Source organism: Staurois parvus, unplaced genomic scaffold (genome assembly GCF_062004578.1).
Source record: "Staurois parvus isolate SC_StPar_1 unplaced genomic scaffold, SC_StPar_1.0 ptg000223l, whole genome shotgun sequence".
Taxonomy (NCBI): domain Eukaryota; kingdom Metazoa; phylum Chordata; class Amphibia; order Anura; family Ranidae; genus Staurois; species Staurois parvus.
In genome coordinates this window covers 249,072-272,999 of record NW_028318019.1, presented here as the reverse complement: position 1 = coordinate 272,999, position 23,928 = coordinate 249,072, and the positions used below count along the sequence as shown (strand labels likewise).

The 23,928-nt window shown below is 45.1% G+C and overlaps 1 protein-coding gene across 1 annotated transcript in view; it reads left to right on the top strand.

The window, feature by feature from the left end:
* Positions 1–556: 556 nt before the first annotated feature.
* The window catches only part of LOC149460633 (uncharacterized), an 82,521-nt gene continuing 59,149 nt past the window's right edge, over positions 557–23,928 (top strand). Inside the window, 2 exon segments of the mRNA XM_089679400.1 lie at positions 557–2,069; positions 22,644–23,451. Coding sequence (XP_089535526.1) covers positions 609–2,069; positions 22,644–23,451 — 2,269 coding nt within the window. The 5' untranslated portion in view covers positions 557–608.

The following is a 23,928-nucleotide window of genomic DNA, read 5'->3' as shown; positions in this document are numbered from 1 at the left end:
CTTCTCACAAGACCTCCTTCTCTCTAGTTCCCTGGTCTCCTCCTCCCATGCCCGCCTCCAGGACTTCTCCAGGGTGTCACCCATCCTCTGGAACTCCCTGCCCCAACCCATCAGATTATCACCTACTCTCCTCTCCTTTAGGCGCACCCTGAAAACCCATCTCTTCAGGGAAGCCTACCCCGCCCCCTGCTAACTTGCCGACCTCCTCCACTCTTCCTACCACTCCATCCCCCACAGCTATCTCCTCCTGTGCCACCATCCCCTCCCTCCTAGATTGTAAGCTTGAAAGAGCAGGGCCCTCGATCCCCTCATGTTTTGCATTGTATTGGTATTGTTCTGTCACATGTTCTGTCCCCCTTTATAATGTACAGCGCTGAGCGAACTATTGGCGCTTTATAAATACTGTATAATAATAATAATAATAATAAGGTCCATGAATAAAGAAATGACCTGGTAGGAGATCAGAGGAGCCATTTCCTAGTTCCCTTGAGGGTGGAATTGTAAGCTTCTCAGAGACCAAGCTGCCTGATGTGGGTGGAGTCCTGGTTTGGGGAACCAATCAGCTCCTGTCTAGTAATCCTCTTTGTATTTTAGTCCATGGCCGGGAGATGAGGAAAACCTCCGAGGATTGTCTCACTTTGTCTCCAGACTGGAAAGTAGAAGATGAGGACATCACACAGTATAGTCCAGGAGAAAACCCGGCTCCCTCCAATGTCCATCCGGCACCACCCAGTTTAGATGGACCATCGGATTCCTTGTATCCTGAGGAACCTCAGACTGTGCGGGACCGGGCCGGCCTTCCAACAGGGAAGAGCTTCTCCTGTACAGAGTGCGGGAAATGTTTCCCTTCTAAATTCCATCTTAATGAGCATAAAAGATCTCACACAGGTGAAAAACCATATTTCTGTCATGTGTGCGGAAAATGTTTTTCACAAAAGTCTAATCTTAAAACACACCAAAGGCTTCACACAGCTGAGAAGCCATATTCCTGTCCTGAGTGCGGGAAATGTTTCCATTATAAATCCAAACTTGATGATCATAAAAGATCTCACACAGGAGAGAAGCCACATTCTTGCCCTGAGTGTGGGAAATGTTTTTCAGCTAAGTCCAATCTTTCCACACATCAGAGATCTCACACAGGAGAGAAGCCATATTCATGTCCTGAGTGCGGGAGATGTTTTTCAGAGAATTCCAATCTTCACAAACATCTGAGATCTCACACAAGGGAAAAGCCATTTTCCTGTTTTGAGTGTGGGAAATGTTTTTCAGTGAAGTCCAGTCTTCACAACCATGGGAGAATGCACACTGGGGAGACGCCGTTTTCCTGTTCTGAGTGTGGGAAATGTTTTTCACTGAAGTCCAGTCTTCACAAACATCTGAGAATGCACACAGGGGAGAATCCGTTTTCTTGTCTTGAGTGCGGGAAATGTTTTTCACAGCAGTCCAGTCTTTGCAGACATCAGAGATCTCACACGGGGAAGATGCCATTTTCCTGTTCTGAGTGTGGGAAATGTTTTGTACAAAAATCAGATCTTGTCAAACATCAGAGGTCTCACACGGGTGAAAAACCATACTCATGTCCTGAGTGCGGGAAATGTTTTTCAGCTAAGTCTAGTATTTATAATCATCAGAGACTGCACAAGGGAATGAAGCCATATTCCTGCTCTGAGTGTGGGAAATGTTTTGTACAAAAATCAAAACTTGTTGTACATCAAAGAGGTCACACAGGGGAAAAGCCGTATTCCTGTCCTGAGTGCGGGAAATGTTTTTCAGACAAGTCTATTCTTTACAGACATCAGAGATCTCACGCTGGGGAGAAGCCACTTTCCTGTCCTGAGTGCGGAAAATGTTTTGTATACAAATCAGGACTTGTTATACATCAGAGATGTCACACAGGGGAAAAGCCGTATTCCTGTCCTGAGTGTGGGAAATGTTTTTCAGACAAGTCCAGTTTTTACAGACATCAGAGATCTCACACGGGGAAGAAGCCACTTTCCTGTCCTAAGTGAGGGAAATGTTTTTCAGACAAGTCCAGTGTTTACAGACAGCAGAGGTCTCACACGGGGAGAAACCATTTTCCTGTCCTGAGTGAGGGAAATGTTCCTCACTGAAGTCCTGTCTTTCTGTACATCAGGGGTCCCACACAACCCTGGAGGTGTATTAGTGCCTTGAGTGTGGGAAATGTCTTCTAGATGAATGTTGCTGGACATCCCAGCTCTCATGTGGGGAAGAAGCACACCCTGATATACACCTCAGATATACTCCATGGCTGATATTCATCATGGAAGAAACAGTTGATAAGGAGATGAGAGGCCCCCAAAGACATGGATGAAGTGTGGGACCGGGTTGGCCATTGATAAGAGAAGAATAAAAATGGAGTCAATGTTCTAGCGAAAGCTCTCACAAACACTTGGAGGTCTGATGGAGGTGTGGAAGTGTGAAGTCCTGCCACCGTGACAATGACACAGGGTCCTCCTGGCTGCTGTTTGAGAAGCTCCAACATGTATTTTGTGAGCAGAGAAAACTGTGTTCTAGGTTGTCAATGGATTTGGTAGTTCCGGGTCGGGACTTGGAGCTTGAAGGTTCCAGAGATTCTTGGTGGGGACAAGACCGTCTGTCCCATGTCCAGGCTTTGCTAGATGCCTGCAGCCTGTATGAGTACATAGGTGGGCAGGATCGTTATAGGCCAGGCCTTCTGCCATTTGGAGACAGGACCCTGTCAGGAGAGCTGGGGGTTCCTGCTGGAGACTGCATCCCTTGTGAGGTGGGATTCCTTGCCCAAGGACTGGGAAAGTCAGGACAGTTCCAAGACTCTGGGGGACCTGAAGTGGATTGTGAGTCCAGGGGGCTGGAGGGAGTCCAGAAGTCAATGGAGGAGTGATCAAGCTTGAGGGGGGTGGGGAACCCTATTCAGAGGCCAGGAGTGGACCTGTGTAGTGAGGTGCTGTAACCAAGGCTGAGTAATCCTGAAGAAGTCCTAGTCTGGGGGACCAGTGTAAAGATCAGTGGTGCTGCTGAAGTGTAGCCAGGTGAGCTAGCATTTTCAGTGATCTGATGTATTGACAAAGCTGGACAATCCCCTGCGTGGGAAACCTTATGGTGTAAAGACTTTCATTTTCCTTCTTAATAAAAGTGGGCTGCCGTGCCGATAAACCGCAAGTCTTGACTGACGTGGACTCACTTACAAACATCTACCACAGGAGCTAACAAACCCCCATATCACAGAGGGATTTCAGGAAAATACTGCATTGAGGCCACTAGATGGAGCTGACCATCATAGGAAATCATTGTGTAAAATAAATGATGGCCACAATGTATCTCGGCGGGGGAAATGCTCCTCACATTTGTCCAACTAACTTTCACTTGCAGTAAGTTTTTATTATTAAAGTTTTGTAGGATACATTGTGCAACTCGTACAAATGTTCAGAAGTAACCAACCCATGAAAACAATTCCAGCGTGCATCCGTAAATCATACAAGAGAATACAAGTGATGGATATAAAGATCAATGAGCGCGGCGTGTTACAAGATCGGGTTTACAGTAACCATACACATTGTAAGAATGGCAACAAGAGGATAATTAGGGAAGGAGAAGAGAATAAAATGAGGGGGAGGGGAAATCTTGAGTTAGCCATAATTTGGGAGACACTCTTGGACTGGGTGTGAGAGTCGGGTCCTGCACAGAGGATAGGCAAGATACCCAGTAACCAAGGCCTCCCAGGTCAGGGGGCCGAGAGAAAAGGAAGAGGGAAGGAAATAGAACAAGGTGGTAAGATGAAGAACAGATGGAGGACATTGGGGACCCCCTTACCAGAAACCTGGGGCCTCAATGCCTATAGCAGTGTGTAGGTGTCAGGGGACATGGAGGGGTGAGTGTAATGTATACACGGGGCCCAGGTTTCTAAGAATTTTTTATTAGGCATCTTTCTTAGACAACATCTTTGCTAAGATGGACTTCCACGAGGGGGCCAAGCTCTTGTTTCCAAGTCTTTGTTTTGCCACTAGTAGAACATTTATAGCCAATTTTAAATTGGTAACTTGTGAGGTCTGGGGGGTTAAAATGCCATAAGATGTACCAAGGGTTCCTGGGAAGGTGGCAGGTTAGGAATGTTTGTAACCGTTTTAGGACCTTTTTAGGATTGCCCAAAAAAGGAAAGGGAGGCAAGTGAGGGGATATGAAGTTGCTGGAATATTTATCAGAGTTCCAGGTGCAGAGTGTGTGACCCATCAAGAGGCTGATAGACGTAGGTCTGGATTTAGGAGGACGCCATGGGAGTGAATGGTGAGAAGTTTGAGAACAGAGCAATGCTTCTAAGTCAGCCCATAAGGAGCCATGTATTGTGGTGTAAAGGGGGGTTAGTGGGGTAATCTGGGCACCAAGAAATATTTAGTAACATTTGGAACACCCAAACCTCCTTGTTCCTTATGTATATACATAGCATGTCTTGGGATTCGTGGTCCTTTGTCTGCTCAGTTGAATCACAAGACCTGATTTTAAAAAGATTTCAGAGTATAGGAGGAGATGGGGATCGGTGGGGGTGGGGATGGGGAAGAGTACAGGACAAGTAAAGGAGTTTTGGTAAAAAGGCCAATTTTCCATCACTGATCCTCCCTATCCAGGAGAGGTGAAGATGAGTCCAGGACAGAAGTAGGACTCTCAAGTATTTGAAAGTGGGGATGTAGTTGGCCTCATGGAGTGTGTTGTACGAGCGAGGGAGATGAATGCCCAAATAATCCAGGTAGGAGGTGGGCCAAGGAATCTATAATTCTGTTTTATAGAGGAAAGGGAAATGTATGGAGTACAGAGAATAGGACTGGCAGGGAGGTGTTGGGTTGGACCAAAGTAAGTAAAAGATCATCGGCAAACAATCTGACTGTAACCAGTTCAGGACCGACCACCACACTTATACTGCGGCAGGGCAGTCCCGCTTCTCCAGATCACATACAGTACATGTACACGTGTGAGCCCACCGCCCTGACTGTGCTGTCACTCAGTACAGCACAAGTCAATTATCAGGTCCAGGCCCATGATTTCTGGCCTGGACCTGCTGATCACCTGTACCGAATCAGAGATCATCCTGTGTCCACATTTATAAACACAAAAAAAGGTGATCAACAATCAATAAACCAACTTAACAGTGAATTCAACTAAAACAATACTGCCCACACCTAAACATACTCATATAAATGTGCAAAAATGTCAATAAATAAAAATACAGCGTGCGCTTTCCTTAACCACTTTAAGTTCACCCTATTGCAGAAATACTGCTACAGGGTGGACTCCCTGTGCAAAATCATGTATATATATATATGGTTCATGCTCCCTCGGTGACCAGAGGCATGCCTGCACGCACCAACCTGCCATTGCTGTGATTCAGTTCCTGACCGATCAATCATCATGTTCAGGCCAGTGATGATCAGCCTGGATCTAATGATCGATCTCTGCTCTATCAGAGATCTTCCTGTACCTGTGTTTACATTACACAGGTACAGGAAATGATGAAATCTCTCTCTGGGCGCATTCCGTCCCAGAGAGAGAAGAAAGCAGATCCACGCATTACACACACACAGTAAAATCACATTAAGGACTCATTTAAGCCCTTGATCGTCATTAGTACAGTGTACAGGTTGTTTGCTGATCACTGTATTAGTGTCACCAGCGACTTCAGATAGCGTTAGTGTCAGTTAGCGTCCCTCCCAGATAGCGTCAGATTGCCCGCCACTACATCAGTCATCACATTTAACCCCTTGATTGCCAGGAACACACGCACATACACAATAAACCTCCATTGCTAGTATAGTGTCTAAACCAGGGGTCTGCAACCTTTAAGACATAAAGAGCCACTTGGACCCGTTTCCGAGAGGGAAAAAAAGACTGGGAGCCGCAAAACCATTGCAACATTTAAAACAAATCCGACACTGCATATATTGCAAAAAGCGCTCTGGTCATGAAGGGGGTTTAAGGGCCCAGTAAGCAAAGGGTTAATCAGGGCCACAGTGTATCGTCATAATCACAATCATAGCCTTAGGTCAGTGGTGAACAACCTTTTTTTTCAACTGAGCCAAATCTCGCCAAAACCACGATTGAAATTTATTTTGAGAGCCACATTTTTAAAACTGAAAATTCATCCCCCATATAGTAATTCATCCCCCATAGTAATTCATCCCCCATATAGTAATTCATCCCCCATAGTAATTCATCCCCCATATAGTAATTCATCCCCCATAGTAATTCATCCCCCATATAGTAATTCATCCCCCATATAGTAATTCATCCCCCATAGTAATTCATCCCCCATATAGTAATTCATCCCCCATATAGTAATTCATCCCCCATAGTAATTCATCCCCCATATAGTAATTCATCCCCCATAGTAATTCATCACCCATAGTAATTCATCCCCCATAGTAATTCATCCCCCATATAGTAATTCATCCCCCATAGTAATTCATCCCCCCTATAGTAATTCATCCCCCATATAGTAATTCATCCCCCCTATAGTAATTCATCCCCCCTATAGTAATTCATCCCCCATAGTAATTCATCCCCCATATAGTAATTCATCCCCCCCATAGTAATTCATCCCCCATAGTAATTAATCCCCCATAGAGTAATTCATCCCCCCTATAGTAATTAATCCCCCCTATAGTAATTCATCCCCCATAGTAATTCATCCCCCATATAGTAATTCATCCCCCCGATAGTAATTCATCCCCCATATAGTAATTCATCCTCCCTATAGTAATTCATCCCCCATAGTAATTAATCCCCCATATAGTAATTCATCCCCCATAGTAATTCATCCCCCATATAGTAATTCATCCCCCCCATAGTAATTCATCCCCCATATAGTAATTCATCCCCCATATAGTAATTCATTCCCCATAGTAATTCATCCCCCATATAGTAATTCATCCCCCATAGTAATTCATTCCCCATATAGTAATTCATCCCCCATATAGTAATACATCCCCCATAGTAATTCATCCACCATAGTAATTCATCCCCCATATAGTAATTCATCCCCCATATAGTAATTCATTCCCCATAGTAATTCATCCCCCATATAGTAATTCATCCCCCATATAGTAATTCATCCCCATATAGTAATTCATCCCCCATATAGTATTTCATCCCCCATAGTAATTCATCCCCCATATAGTATTTCATCCCCCATAGTAATTCATCCCCCCATATAGTAATTCATTCCCCATATAGTAATTCATCCCCCATATAGTATTTCATCCCCCATAGTAATTCATCCCCCATATAGTATTTCATCCCCCATAGTAATTCATCCCCCATATAGTAATTCATCCCCCCTATAGTAATTCATCCCCCATATTAGTTCATCCCCCATATTAAGTCCCCTGTGTCAATTCACTTACCTTTGCTCCGCGCGTTCCTCTCGCCGTGTTCCCGCGCCGTTCCGGTGTAGCAAGAAAATCTGTCTCCTATGAGGATCTGTCCCCCTCGACGTATCTGCGCATGTGCCAGTTTCAGGCATTAGCAGCCGATCGGCGATCTCCGGCACATGCGCAGATACGTCGAGGGGGACAGATCCTCATAGGAGACATATTTTCATGCTACACCGGTCTTCAGGGCGGACTGTGAGAGGAGCCTAGCGGGAGCCTAGCTCCGCGGGCCGGATTAAAAGGTCCGCCGGGCCGTAGTTTGCCCATTGCTGCCCTATTGCCTGTCACCTGGTGGGCAGTGTGCTCCGGAGCCGCAGCCAAGGTGAAAAAGAGCCGCATGCGGCTCTGGAGCCGCGGGTTGCCGACACCCGGTCTAAACGGATCAAAATCTTTGATCAGATCAGCACTATACCAGCATTCACATTAGTATAGTGTCCCCACAAATGCAGCGTTAGTGGGATCAGCCCCGGCACCTGCCAGCTCCTGCGTTTATCCCCTACGCTTAACCCCCCTTTCTCCCCCAGCAAGTGCAGTGTCAGTAACTGTCACTTCATACATTGCACACAAAACCGTAGTGTTTGCAGAATCAGGCCTGATCTCTGCTTGCACTTGCAAATAAATTTTTTTGTAGCGGTTCAAGCAGTCCCTGACAGCCAGGTGCTCTATTTCCCGTGAGTCGCACTAGGTATCTATAAATTTAGTGGCCAAAATGTCCAACGAAAGGTACTCTAGTGAAGAGGCCTACAGGATTCTGAGCATGTCAGGTGAGAGTGAAGGGTAAGCCTCCCTGACACAATCCACATCAGAATATGAACCTGTAGACAGCAGCGGCACCCTGACAGATCGCTCAGACGATGGAGAAGAGGTCCCTGCTAAGGTCAGGTGTACCCGACCCCATTCCCAGGGTGCTGAGGTGGTACAATTGCATGATGACTCTCATGCAGCAGAGTGCCAGTACTAGTGCCGCACTACCTTTTGGTGAACTGGCGAGCACCAGCAGCCTAGTACATCCTGGTCTTTCACATACCAGCACTGCAGTATGACTTGGTGACATGGTGAGTCCCACAAGTGCAGTACAAGCTGGTGCAGTGGTGAGCACAAGTAGTGTCCCGCAGCCACCAAGAATTCACACACAGGCCCATAGAGCCCATGGTGTCCTTCCAGATGTGCTTGCAAATCCCGATTGGCAGCCCACACATTCTGCAGCACTGTACTTTCCTCATTCACCACCCAACCCGGAATTCAGGTGGACACAGCAAATTTAACTCCTCCCCTTGATTTTTTGGAGCTGTTTTTCACAGAAGATCTGTATCAAAGCAATTTACATGCACAACAGTTTATCGCCACCAACCCAAATTTAAACCTTGCCAGACTATTTGCATGGAAACCTATCACGGTTTCCCAATTTAAGGTTTTTTTGGACCTAACCCTCAACATGGGCATTACTAAGAAAAATGAATTGCGGTTGTATTGGTCCACAGACCTGATTCATCATATTCTCGTGTTCTCTGCTGCCATGGCCAAGCATAGATATGAGAATATAATTCGATTTATGCCCCTCGTAAATCACCTTAACCAAAAATGTGCAGATGTCTATACTCCCCAGCAAAAAAATCAACGTTGATGAGTCCCTCATTCATTTTTCTGGCCACCTTGCATTCAAACAATTTCTACTCAGCAAGCTGGCCAGATATGGGTTTAGACCTATCTATCAGATCTGTGATGGGGGGGTTGGTGCTGTCATCGTATTTCAGGGCCTCCGAAACTGTGATAAGTAGTGAGAAAGTGAAATGAGGAAGTTACGCACCTTCAGGCTTTCAAAGTGGTCATTGGATTTCAGACTCCTGTATGTGGCTAGGCTCCCAAAAAGTCTCTCACATGTGGTATCCCCATACTCAGGAGAAGTAGCAGAATGTATTTTTGGGTGTAATTCCACATATACCCATGGCTTGTCTGAGCAATATGTCACTTAAGTGACAATTTTGTGTAAGAGAAAAAAAAAATGAAAAAAAAAAAATCTTCCATGGACTCCACATGCCTCTCAGCAGATAGCTTAGGGTGTCTTCTTTCCGAAAAGGGCTCATTTGAGGGTGTTTGTACTATCCTGGTATTTTAGCACCTCAAGAAATGTGAAGGCAGTCAGAAAGTAAAAGCTGTGTAAATTCCAGTATCTATCCCATAGTTTGTAGATGATATAACTTTCACACAAACCAATTAATATGCAGTTATTGAGATTTTTTTTTTACCAAAGACATATAGCAAAATACATTTTGACCTAAATTTATGATGAAATTTGACTTAATTGGATATTTTTTATAACAGAAATTAGAAAATATTGTTTTTTTTTTCAAAAGATAGAGAATTAGAGTTCCAGAATCCCATGGTTGGGAGTTTGGTTGTATGAGTTTGTTTTTGGAGTAGGTGGTAGAAGGTAGAGAGATGGGAGCTGGACGGTGTAGAGCTGTTGAAGAGTGTTATGGGGCCCATGGGCTGAGTGTTCTCACACCAGTGCAGGTGAGGTAGCATATGTCTAATTCTGAGGAATTTGTAGAAGTCTTTCTGGTCCAGAAAATAAGTGAGGCTGGGATCCTGAAACGTTCTTATGTAAGTGTTGTTCAGCAGATCTTTGACAGAGTAAATGCCCTTTGTGTACAAGTTTACAGGTGGATATCTTCAGATAGGAGTTCCAAGGTGAGAAGAGAAGGCATTGCAGAACTTTTTGCAGTATGTCCAAAGAGGATTACGCCAAAGAGTTCCACATTCATATGATTGGTGTTATGGTGTCCAGGAATTCTGGTCAGTTTCTATCATTGCACCATGGAGAGTATTCTTCCCATCCACACTGCAGTGTAGTATGATGGCTGTAGGATGGAGGATAGGAAGTGTCGGTCTCGGGAGGAGAAATAAAGCACAGCGGATCATAGGTACAGATCTATCGAATTTGGACACAGCTATGCCAGCAGACTAAAAAAGAGAGCAAATGGCATAGTGATCCATCCCGGTTACAGTGTGTTTGTATCTATGATAGATGACAGGCTAAACCCACCTGGAGACTTTCTCCACACCTGGAGTGTGCTGAGTTCTTGGAGAACGTCTACACAGTGTTTCCAGATTGGCTTTATCACCCCAACGAGCTCGCTCCAGTTCATGGATGTCATCATTATGTTTGGAGGATCTCACCAGTCAGGAGCCTTTCCTGTCATCCTACATGTTCCCTTCTGAGGATTGTTCTATCCCTGTACTTTATGTTTAACATCTTCATTATGAGAGGATTGATGTATATTTTTATACTTTAAAGCAGGGCTTAACATTTTTAGTCTAGACCTACTAGCCAGGAAAAAACCTTACTCTCCACCAGTTGCCTCACCCAACCTTGTCCAGGTCCGCCTCCAACCCCACCTCTGGCCTGTCCCCAAACCCCGCCCCTAGCCCTGCCCCCAACCACACCCCCTTAAAGCTTATGAAATTACATTTTTCTTTAGAATAAAGAGTCCAAAATATAAAAAACTGCAATTATAACATAGCTTTATTATGTCAATTTAAACATCACAGCAATAGCTTAATAGCAATCGGGTGCAATCAAAATATCAAGTTTTATAGCTTTAAACCTGCAGTGAACATTTTGTATTTTTTTGTTTATCTCCTGCATCTTTAGTAACTAAAGTCTCTTTTAAAAAAATGTAAATTTAGTTAATGTCATTTACTTTAAGCTGGCGGGTGTAGGGATGTGCAGTGTTGGTGGGTCTCTCCTTCAAGTGTCCCCCACATCGGTGTAGAGCAGGCATCTCCTCGTGTCCCCCAAGGCAGTGTAGAGCAGGCCTCTCCTCGTGTCCCCCAAGGCGGTGTAGAGCAGGCCTCACGTCCCCCAAGGAGGTGTAGAGCGGGCCTCATGTCCCCCAAGTCGGTGTAGAGCAGGCCTTGTGTCCCCCAAGGCAGTGTAGAGCGGGCCTCGTGTTCCCCAAGGCAGTGTAGAGCGGGCCTCGTGTCTCTTAAGGCGGTGGAGAGTGGGCCTCATGGCCCCCAAGGTGGTGGAGAGCGGGCCTCGTGTCTCTTAAGGCGGTGGAGAGCGGGCCTCGTGTCTCTTAAGGCGGTGGAGAGCGGGCCTCGTGTCTCTTAAGGCGGTGGAGAGCGGGCCTCGTGTCTCTTAAGGCGGTGGAGAGTGGGCCTCATGTCCCCAAACGTGGTGGAGAGTGGGCCTTGTGTCCCCAAATGTGGTGGAGAGTGGGCCTCATGTCCCCAAGGCAGTGGAGAGTGGGCCTTGTGTCCCCAAATGTGGTGGAGAGTGGGCCTCATGTCCCCAAGGCAGTGCAGAGCGGGCCTCTCCTCGTGTCCCCCATGGCGGGGGAGAGCGGACCTCTCCTCAAGTCCCCCGTGGTGGTGGAGAGCAGGTGCCTCCTCTCAGTGGAGGAGAGCAGACCTCTCCTGCACCTGTCCCCTCAGCGGCGCTGCCAGTGTAATGGAGGTGCTGAAAAAGAAGTCGGAAACCGGAACTCGGCTTCACAATGAGGCTTGGAGCTCCATCTATGCTCGCCACACAAGGATTTCCCTTCGTATTTGGCGAGCGGGCGAGCCGCTTTTTCAAGCCCTGCTTTAAAGAATAATTTTACATTTTCTTTACCAAAAAGATTGATTTCAGAGGGAATCTGTTTTAATGTATTTTCTATATGTAATAAAATATCTTTGTTAAATCATTGGCTACATAAGAGCTAGAATTATATTTTCTTCCTTATTTTGTGTTATATTTGAGTTTCCCTGGTAGCCGTGTAAGGCAGATATTTTACAGGAGTGATTATTCAGGCTCCATTCACACCAATGCGTTTTTTAGTACTTTTTGTTTTCAGAAACGCACTCCAGTCCATTAAATATGGCTTCCTATGGGACACATTCACATCTAAGCTTTTTTGAGCTGCTGTGTTTTTGGAAAGGGTCAGGGACTTTTTAAAAAGCAAAATGAAGCATTTTTGCTACAACAGAGTTCAATGGAGAATTTGCTGAAATGCATGGTTGTGCATTTTTATTCTGCCCAGCAAATAAAAAAATTCGACTTTGGAAAAAAAAAACTGAACAAAACACAAAATGCACCACAAAGGTATCACAAACGTATCAACATGCAAGTGTACAATCCAAACGCACACGTTCCTGCATTAAAAATGGTTTGGTTGGAACCAAACAGAATCAGCGAGGGAGAATATTACCAGCACACCGAGGATCACCAATATGGGGCCAAAAGTTTTAATGAACGATCACATAGTTACAGCAAGGCAATGTTTTGGAACTCGCAGGACCCCTCCGTCACATGCCTGATGAAGGCTTCCTGCGAGACTCGGTGTGCTGGTGACATTCTCCCTTACAAACATATGAAAAACATAAAAAATGCAAAATGAACTGCAAAAAGCACTGCAAAAAGCAAACTGCAAAGATGTGAACAGAGCCTTACAGATGTTTCTCGGGGCTGCATTTCCTCTGAGCTCCTCAAGGTGGGGATCTCACTTCTACCCAGACAGGAAGTCTCTATGGAAGACAGACAGGAAGTGATTTCAGGTACAGACAGGAAGTGATGTCAGGCAGGAAGTTCCAAGTGGTTTTGAAGTAGAAAGGAGCCGTTACCAGAAGTGGCAGCAGAGGAGGTAATAAGATGCTATTCCCAATTTACACCCAGTAACCCCCCGTCATGTCCATCCTCTTCCTCAATAGTCACGTCCGTCCTCTTCCTCCATAGTCACGTCCGTTCTTTTCCTCCATAGTCACGTCCATCCTCTTCCTGCATAGTCATGTCCGTCCTCTTCCTGCATAGTCATGTCCGTCCTCTTCCTCAATAGTCACGTCCGTCCTCTTCCTCCATAGTCATGTCCATTCTCTTCCTCCATAGTCACATCCGTCCTCTTCCTCCATAGTCACGTCCGTCCTCTTCCTGCATAGTCACGTCCGTCCTCTTCCTCCATAGTCACGTCCGTCCTCTTCCTCCATAGTCACGTCCGTCCTCTTCCTCCATAGTCACGTCCGTCCTCTTCCTCCATAGTCACGTCCGTCCTCTTCCTGCATAGTCACGTCCGTCCTCTTCCTCCATAGTCATGTCCATCCTCTTCCTCCATAGTCACTGTGACATCTTTTATCTCCAGCAGATGATGATACACACATATATAGTGTGGGAACCCAGATGAACCCCTTCAGGGGCAGAACATTCCCCCACTTCCGGGGCCGGAACATTCTCCTCATTGTGGAGATAAATTCTAGTAATATGGTCCTCTAAACAAACAGCACTGACAATAAATAGACAAGACAAGGACCATCCTGACCATACATGGCCTACAAAGGGCAATGATGACACTACACAGGCAGCCAATGGGCAATCATTACACTATGCAGCCAACACAATGATGGAGTGCCGGGGTCAGGAGTATGGAGCATAGAGCCCCTTACATTGCTGCTCAGGAGGAAGGAAACATTCCCCAGCCGGCCATGAAGAATATGTTCCATCATTGGTGTCAGAGGGAGGGAAATACTGAGGGGTCTGAGGGAAGTAGAGGAGCTGAGGGGTCTCTGAGGAGGTAGTGGGACTAAAGAACTCTGGATCCTCTGAGGGTTTCCTGCATCTGAAGGACTCTGGGACCTCTGAGGAGGAGGAGTAGCTGAAGAACTTTGGGAGCCTGTTAGGAAGTAATAGGGCTGAACAACTCTGAGAGGTTAGTGGGGCTGAAGGACTGTGGGGGCCTCTGAGGGGGTATTCAGGCTGCAAGGCTCTGAGGTAAGAGAAGACTCATAGGAACTCTTGGTCTCTGATGGTCCTCCCACTCCACCTTCACTTACTTTTCTGACCTCCTTAAAGAACTCCTGGCAGCACGTGTAGGAAGTCTTCACCTCACCATCTCACTGGTCAAGAATTATATTGCAAGACACAAAATAGAACAAAGAAGGACACTTGGTCCTTGGGGAGGTCTGTATGCATAGCATTAATGCTTAATGAGTGGACAGTCCAATACCTTCCCATACCACAGAATCTGGCAGTGCCCAGTACTAGAATTCAGAACCTCAAAAATCCACTGCCACTCTGTACAATGTCCTGGAAATTTCAGAATACTTGGCAACTAAGAGATCAAACCCTTCCCCCTGCTGTCCTCCTCCTACCCACACATAGAAGAGATGAGAACAGACTCCTCCCCCACAGCTCTCTACTCCACTAGTAGCATCCTCCTGCTACCCAATCCCTTCTCTTACTGAAGAGAGTGACAGTGACATCACTCCTGTCAGCAGGCTGCCGGAGATTGGAGCCTTGCAGCCGTAGTTCTGCCAATTATCTTGATTATCAAGCAAATCCAGCCAAAAATCAGCAAGTTCCCCTTCCTGGACATCATGATGAGCCGACATTGACCTCACAGCACTGCCTCAGAGCAAACAAGTCATAGGAAGGATCGTATTTATCATTCCTTGTCTGCAGATCTAAAACTCATCAAAACCAGTTCAGAGACCAAACAAACCCAACAGAGAAAAGGGGATTTCTGATGCAGCAGGTCAAGAGGGTCCCGGGACCTTGAAGATTTAGTAAACACTAAACAGTCCTGACTAAATGTCTTCCCATGGGGGGGAGTAGTCCTTAAATGTCCAGCAACCCTTCTATTCCCCCCTCACATCCACATCCTATTATTGTGTGACCAATACCATCCAAATCATTCTTACTTTCATTTCCCAAAGTTATCTGTCTACAAGGAGACCTGTATAGATCACATGATGGCACCAATGAGGATGGACTGAGAAGATACTAAACCTCACCCTGGAGATCATCTACCTGCTGACCGGAGAGGTGAGGAGGATTCTGGGAGGTCACATGACATCACTCTTATCTCTATTAATAAAACACAGACCTGACCGGAGAGGTGAGGAGGATTCTGGGAGGTCACATGACATCACTCTTATCTCTATTAATAAAACACAGACCTGACCGGAGAAGTGAGGAGGATTCTGGGAGGTCACATGACATCACTCTTATCTCTATTAATAAAACACAGATCTGACCGGAGAGGTGAGGAGGATTCTGGGAGGTCACATGACATCACTCTCATCTCTATTAATAAAACACAGACCTGACCAGAGAGGTGAGGAGGATTCTGGGAGGTCACATGACATCACACAGACCTGACCAGAGAGGTGAGGAGGATTCTGGGAGGTCACATGACGTCACTCTCATCTCTATTAATAAATCACAGACCTGACCGGAGAGGTGAGGAGTATTCTGGGAAGTCACATGACATCACTCTGATCTCTATTAATAAAAGACAGACCTGACCGGGGAGGTGAGGAGGATTCTGGGAGGTCACATGACATCACTCTCATCTCTATTAATAAACACAGACCTGACCGGAGAGGTGAGGAGGATTCTGGGAGGTCACATGACATCACTCTCATCTCTATTAATAAAACACAGACCTGACCGGAGAGGTGAGGAGGATTCTGGGATTCTAACATGATATTCCTATTGGTTCCTCAATACAGAGATTTCCTCTTCTGAAGTCAGGTGATCATATGACCATCACAGTGCCTCCATGTGACTCCCTAAACCCTGAGAGACACAACATGCAGAAGATTCTAGAAGTCACCAAGAAGATGATGGAGCTGCTGACAGGAGAGGTGAGCGGTGCCGGGAATTCTGGGACATTCTCCAATCACTGATAGTATCATTAGGATCTGTACATTATCTGCATTGTTACCATTGATGTCATTTTATTATATATTCAGAGTGGAATCCTCGGGGATGATAATCTTGATGTTAAAGAAGAGTATAAAGAGGAGGATGAGGAGTATGGAGTGATGGAGGAGTTTTCAGAAGGACACAAGGAGATGATGGAGCCACCTAATACCAGGAACCCACCAGAGAGATGTCCCCGTCCTCTGTATTCCCGGGATTCCACACAGGAAGGTCACACCATCCCTCACTATTACAAGGTTGGTTGGAATGAGCATCTAGAATATGGACTTGTAAAGATGATGTGGGGATTTTTCATGTAGGTTTATATTTATATATTTTTGGTGAAATTTCTCATTCTCTTGGTTTAGAGTGAAGATCTGATAGATATAAAAGTTGAGGTTAAAGCAGAAGAAGAAGAGGCGTATGTGAGGGATGATCAGCAGTCTATGGAGGAGGATGGAATAACGGGGACATTTATAGAGGAGGACACTCCTACAGAGATCAGCACAGGTGGGTCATGAACACTAAATCCATTCCTCCACCCATACTGCTCACTGATTGGTCCAGAGTAGGGCGGGGACTGGGTGATATCAGCCTGTAATCCCCTGGTCACTTTCCTGAGCTGTGTTCCCCGTCCTGTATTCCTGGATTTCTCTCGGATAATCTTCCTTCTCTGTGCTGCAGACACAATTTATGTCTCTAGACTGGATTTATGGAGGTTCTGGGGTTCAGCTGGAGGCAAAAATGTTGATTTTTACTCTAAGCATTGCATAATGTAGGCACCCAGGACATGTGACTGGGGTCTCCTGCCTTGTGCCTGACTCCTCCAGGGGACCTTCTCTGTTATCTGCTGGCTGTGCCGGGTGGAGGGATATGTCTGTAGTGTCTCAGACCCAAGTCACTGAGTGCAGTCTCAGGAGATGGGAGGCAGCGGTGTGGGACCTACATAGTTACATAGTTAGTCTGGCTGAAAAAAGACAATCCATCTAGTTGTACCATTCAAAATAAAAGTTATAATCCGACACCCACAGCTGATCCACCAGAAGACAAAAACCCAGCAAAGCACGATCCAATCTGCTCCTGCAGGGGAAACAATTCCTTCCTGACCCCCCGAGAGGCAATCGGATATTCCCTGGATCAACTTTCCCTATAAATGTTATATCCAGTTATATTCCGTGTATTTAAGAAAGAATCCAGGACTTTCCTACAGCAACCCCCCCTTATGTATTATACATGGAGATCATATCCCCCCCTTATGTATTATACATGGAGAGATCATATCCCCCCTTATGTATTATACATGGTGATCATATCCCCCCTTATGTATTATACATGGAGATCATATCCCCCCTTATGTATTATACATGGAGGTCATTTCCCCCCTTATGTATTATACATGGAGATCATATCCCCCCTTATGTATTATACATGGAGATCATATCCCCCCTTATGTATTATACATGGAGATCATATCCCCCTTATGTATTATACATGGAGATCATATCCCCCCTTATGTATTATACATGGAGATCATATCCCCTCTTATGTATTATACATGGTGATCATATCCCCCCTTATGTATTATACATGGAGATCATATCCCTCCTTATGTATTATACATGGAGATCATATCCCCCCTTATGTATTATACATGGTGATCATATCCCCCTTATGTATTATACATGGAGATCATATCCCCCCTTATGTATTATACATGGAGATCATATCCCCTCTTATGTATTATACATGGTGATCATATCCCCCCTTATGTATTATACATGGTGATCATATCCCCCCTTATGTATTATACATGGAGATCATATCCCCCCTTATGTATTATACATGGAGATCATATCCCCCTTATGTATTATACATGGAGATCATATCCCCCCTTATGTATTATACATGGACATCATATCCCCCTTATGTATTATACATGGAGATCATATCCCCCCTTATGTATTATACATGGAGATCATATCCCCCCCTTATGTATTATACATGGAGATAATATCCCCCCCTTATGTATTATACATGGAGGTCATTTCCCCCCTTATGTATTATACATGGAGATCATATGCCCCCCTTATGTATTATACATGGAGATCATATCCCCCCTTATGTATTATACATGGAGATCATATCCCCCTTATGTATTATACATGGAGATCATATCCCCCCTTATGTATTATACATGGAGATCATATCCCCTCTTATGTATTATACATGGTGATCATATCCCCCCTTATGTATTATACATGGAGATCATATCCCTCCTTATGTATTATACATGGAGATCATATCCCCCCTTATGTATTATACATGGTGATCATATCCCCCTTATGTATTATACATGGAGATCATATCCCCCTTAATCTCCTCTTCTCAGTAGAGAATACATTCAGTTCCTCTAATCTCTCCTCATAGCTGATCTCCTCCATGCCTCGTATCAGTTTGGTTGCCCTTCTCTGTACTTCCTCCAGTTCCCCAGTGTTTTTTTTGTGAATTGGAGCCCAAAACTGAACTGCATATTCCAGATGAGGTGTTACTAATGATTTGTACCCGGGGGGGGGAGGGGGGGTGATATCTTTGTCTCTGGAGTCTATACCTCTCCTAATACAAGAGAGGATTTTGCTCGCTTTAGAACCCGCAGCTTTGCATTGCTGCTATTATTAAGCTTGTGATCTATTAGAACCCCAAGATCCCTCTCCACCATTGACCCCTTCAGATCCTTCTCCACCATTGCCCCCCCCCCAGGTTGTACCCCCCTAGTATGTATGATGCATATTCTTAGCCCCCATGTGCAGAGCCTTACATTTATCACCATTAGCCCTCATTGGCCCCATAGTCCCCCAATTACACAGAGCATTGAGGTCGGCTTGTAAGTTGGAGACATCCTGTAAGGACGTTATTCCCCGGCACAGCTTGGTGTCATCTGCAAAGACTGGAATGGGATTTATAATCTCACACCCCATATTGTTTATATATATATTAATAAGTAAGGGTCCCAACACTGATCCCTGGGGTACCCCACTAATAACCCTGAACCTTGGGGTACCCCACTAATAACACTGAACCTTGGGGTACCCCACTAATAACACTGAGCCTTGGGGTACTCCACTAATAACACTGAACCCTGGGGTACCCCACTAATAACACTGAACCTTGGGGTACCCCAATAATAACACTGAACCTTGGAGTACCCCACTAATAACACTGAGCCTTGGGGTACCCCACTAATAACACTGAACCTTGGAGTACACCAATGACACCCCCAGACCAATCAGAGTATGAATCATTAACCACTAATCTCTGAATACGATCTTTTATCCAGTTTTCTATCCATTTACATTCAGATTTTTCCAGCCCGTAGACTTTACCTTACACATTAGCCATGTGTGGGGAACTGTGTCCAAGTATACCACGTCCACCGCCACCCCTCTGTCCAAGTATACCACGTCCACCGCCACCCCTCTGTCCAAGTATACCACGTCCACCGCCACCCCTCTGTCCAAGTATACCACGTCCCCCGCCAATCCCTCTGTCCAAGTATACCACATCCACCCCTCTTTCCAAGTATACCACGTCCCCCGTCACCCCTCTGTCCAAGTATACCACGTCCCCCGCCACCCCTCTGTCCAAGTATACCACGTCCCCCGCCACCCCTCTGTCCAAGTATACCACGTCCACCGCCACCCCTCTGTCCAAGGATTTTCCCACCTCCAATCTAACCTGTTTCTTGATGGTTTAATCCCAGCTCACCTCTACATGTTGTCTACAGTAAACATTTCAGCTTCCACTGATTACAGAATACTAATACTGTGAGTCCTGACCCTTATACTATATAACTTGTACATTACATACTCCTGACCCCTGCACTATATACTCCATGTTGTACATTACATACTCCTGACCCCTGCACTATATACTCTATGTTGTACATTACATCCTCCTGACCCCTGCACTATATACTCTATGTTGTACATTACATACTCCTGACCCCTGCACTATATACTCTGTTGTACATTACATACTCCTGACCCCTGCACTATATACTCTATATTGTACATTACATACTCCTGACCCCTGCACTATATACTCTATGTTGTACATTACATACTCCTGACCCCTGCACTATATACTCTATGTTGTACATTACATACTCCTGACCCCTGCACTATATACTCTATGTTGTAGATTACATACTCCTGACCCCTGCACTATATACTCTATGTTGTACATTACATACTCCTGACCCCTGCACTATATACTCTATGTTGTACATTACATCCTCCTGACTCCTGGACTATATACTCTATGTTGTATATTACATCCTCCTGACCCCTGCACTGTATACTCTATGGTGTACATTACATACTCCTGACCCCTGCACTATATACTCTATGTTGTACATTACATACTCCTGACCCCTGCACTATATACTCTATGTTGTACATTCCATACTCCTGACCCCTGCACTATATACTCTATGTTGTACATTACATACTCCTGACCCCTGCACTATATACTCTGTTGTACATTACATACTCCTGACCCCTGCACTATATACTCTATGTTGTACATTACATACTCCTGAGCTTTGCACTATATACTCTGTTGTACATTACATACTCCTGACCCCTGCACTATATACTCTGTTGTACATTACATACTCCTGACCCCTGCACTATATACTCTATGTTGTACATTACATACTCCTGAGCTTTGCACTATATACTCTGTTGTACATTACATACTCCTGACCTCTGCACTATATACTCTGTTGTACATTACATACTCCTGACCCCTGCACTATATACTCTATGTTGTACATTCCATACTCCTGACCCCTGCACTATATACTCTGTTGTACATTACATACTCCTGACCCCTGCACTATATACTCTATGTTGTACATTACATACTCCTGACCCCTGCACTATATACTCTATGTTGTAGATTACATACTCCTGACCCCTGCACTATATACTCTATGTTGTACATTACATACTCCTGACCCCTGCACTATATACTCTGTTGTACATTACATACTCCTGACCCCTGCACTATATACTCTATATTGTACATTACATACTCCTGACCCCTGCACTATATACTCTATGTTGTACATTACATACTCCTGACCCCTGCACTATATACTCTATGTTGTACATTACATACTCCTGACCCCTGCACTATATACTCTATGTTGTAGATTACATACTCCTGACCCCTGCACTATATACTCTATGTTGTACATTACATACTCCTGACCCCTGCACTATATACTCTATGTTGTACATTACATCCTCCTGACTCCTGGACTATATACTCTATGTTGTATATTACATCCTCCTGACCCCTGCACTGTATACTCTATGGTGTACATTACATACTCCTGACCCCTGCACTATATACTCTATGTTGTACATTACATACTCCTGACCCCTGCACTATATACTCTATGTTGTACATTCCATACTCCTGACCCCTGCACTATATACTCTATGTTGTACATTACATACTCCTGACCCCTGCACTATATACTCTGTTGTACATTACATACTCCTGACCCCTGCACTATATACTCTATGTTGTACATTACATACTCCTGAGCTTTGCACTATATACTCTGTTGTACATTACATACTCCTGACCCCTGCACTATATACTCTGTTGTACATTACATACTCCTGACCCCTGCACTATATACTCTATGTTGTACATTACATACTCCTGAGCTTTGCACTATATACTCTGTTGTACATTACATACTCCTGACCCCTGCACTATATACTCTGTTGTACATTACATACTCCTGACCCCTGCACTATATACTCTATGTTGTACATTCCATACTCCTGACCCCTGCACTATATACTCTGTTGTACATTACATACTCCTGACCCCTGCACTATATACTCTATGTTGTACATTACATACTCCTGACCCCTGCACTATATATTGTGTACATTACATAGTCCTGACTTCTTCTCTCCCCCCTCCCCCCACTGCTATATATACACATAATATGGATTCTCTTTTGTTACACCCATTTCCTCCCAGCTGGACATTTTATATCGGATGATGTGATTGGAGCACAGACTTTTACATGGTGATAATAATGTGATAACATTCTCCAACTTTGGACCCTTAAACAGAAAGTGATAATGAGGGAGGAGTCAATACCCCAATGATGGTGGTCTTCAGGATCAGTCCAGTCTTCATCTTGGTTGTTCTCCCCCCATCCTCACTCTCTGACTAAGGTCCATGAATAAAGAAATGACCTGGTAGGAGATCAGAGGAGCCATTTCCTAGTTCCCTTGAGGGTGGAATTGTAAGCTCCTCAGAGACCAAGCTGCCTGATGTGGGCGGAGTCCTGGTTTGGGGGAACCAATCAGCTCCTGTCTAGTAATCCTCTTTGTCTTTGTATTTTAGTCCATGGCCGGGAGATGAGGAAAACCTCCGAGGATTGTCTCACTTTGTCTCCAGACTGGAAAGTAGAAGATGAGGACATCACACAGTATAGTCCAGGAGAAAACCCGGCTCCCTCCAATGTCCATCCGGCACCACCCAGTGTAGATGGACCATCGGATTCCTCGTATCCTGAGGAACCTCAGACTGTGCGGGACCGGGCCGGCCTTCCAACAGGGAAGAGATTTTCTTGTACTGAGTGTGGGAAATGTTTCTGCTATGAATCCAAACTTAATGTGCATAAAAGATCTCACACAGGGGAGAAGACGTATCCCTGTCCTGAGTGCGGGAAATGTTTTTCAGTGAAGTCCAATCTTTACACACATCAGAGATCTCACACGGGGGAGAAGCCGTATTCCTGTCCTAAGTGCGTGAAATGTTTTTCAAGGAAGTCCAATCTTTACAAACATCAGAGATCTCACACGGGAGAGAAGCTGTATTCCTGTTCTGAGTGTGGGAAAAGTTTTTCACAGATGTCCCATCTTAACAGACATCAGAGATCTCACACGGGAGAGATGCCGTATGTCTGTCCTGAGTGTGGGAAAAGTTTTTCACGGAAGTTCAGTCTTCACACACATCAGCGATATCACACAGGGGAGAAGCCGTTTTCCTGTCCTGAGTGTGGAAAATGTTTTTCAGTGAAGTCCCATCTTTACACACATCAGAGATCTCACACGGGGGAGAAGCCGTATTCATGTCCTGAGTGCGGAAAATGTTTTTCAGTGAAGTCCCATCTTTACACACATCAGAGATCTCACACGGGAGAGAAGCCGTATTCCTGTCCTGAGTGCGGAAAATGTTTTTCAGTGAAGTCCAGTCTTTACAAACATCAGAGATCTCACACGGGGGAGAAGCCATATTCGTGTGCTGAGTGTGGGAAATGTTTTTCAGTGAAGTCCAGTCTTTACACACATCAGAGATCTCACACCGGGGAGAAGCCATATTCGTGTCCTGAGTGTGGAAAATGTTTTTCAACGAAGTCCAGTCTTTACAGACATCAGAGATATCACACAGGAGAGAAGCCACTTTCTTTTCCTGAGTGAAGGAAATGTTCTTCACTGAAGTCCTTTCTTCCTGTACATCAGGGGTGCCACACAACCCTGGAGGTGTATTAGTGCCTTGAGTGCGGGAAATGTCTTCTAGATGAATGTTGCTGGACATCCCAACTCTCATGTGGGGAAGAAGCACACCCTGATATACACCTCAGATATACTCCATGGCTGATCTTCATCATGGAAGAAACAGTCCATAAGGAGACCAGAGGCGCCCAAAGACATGGATGAAGTGTGGGACTAGGACAGCCATTGATAGCAGGAGAAAAATAAAAATGGAGTCCTGACCTAGAGCACTGGGCTGACT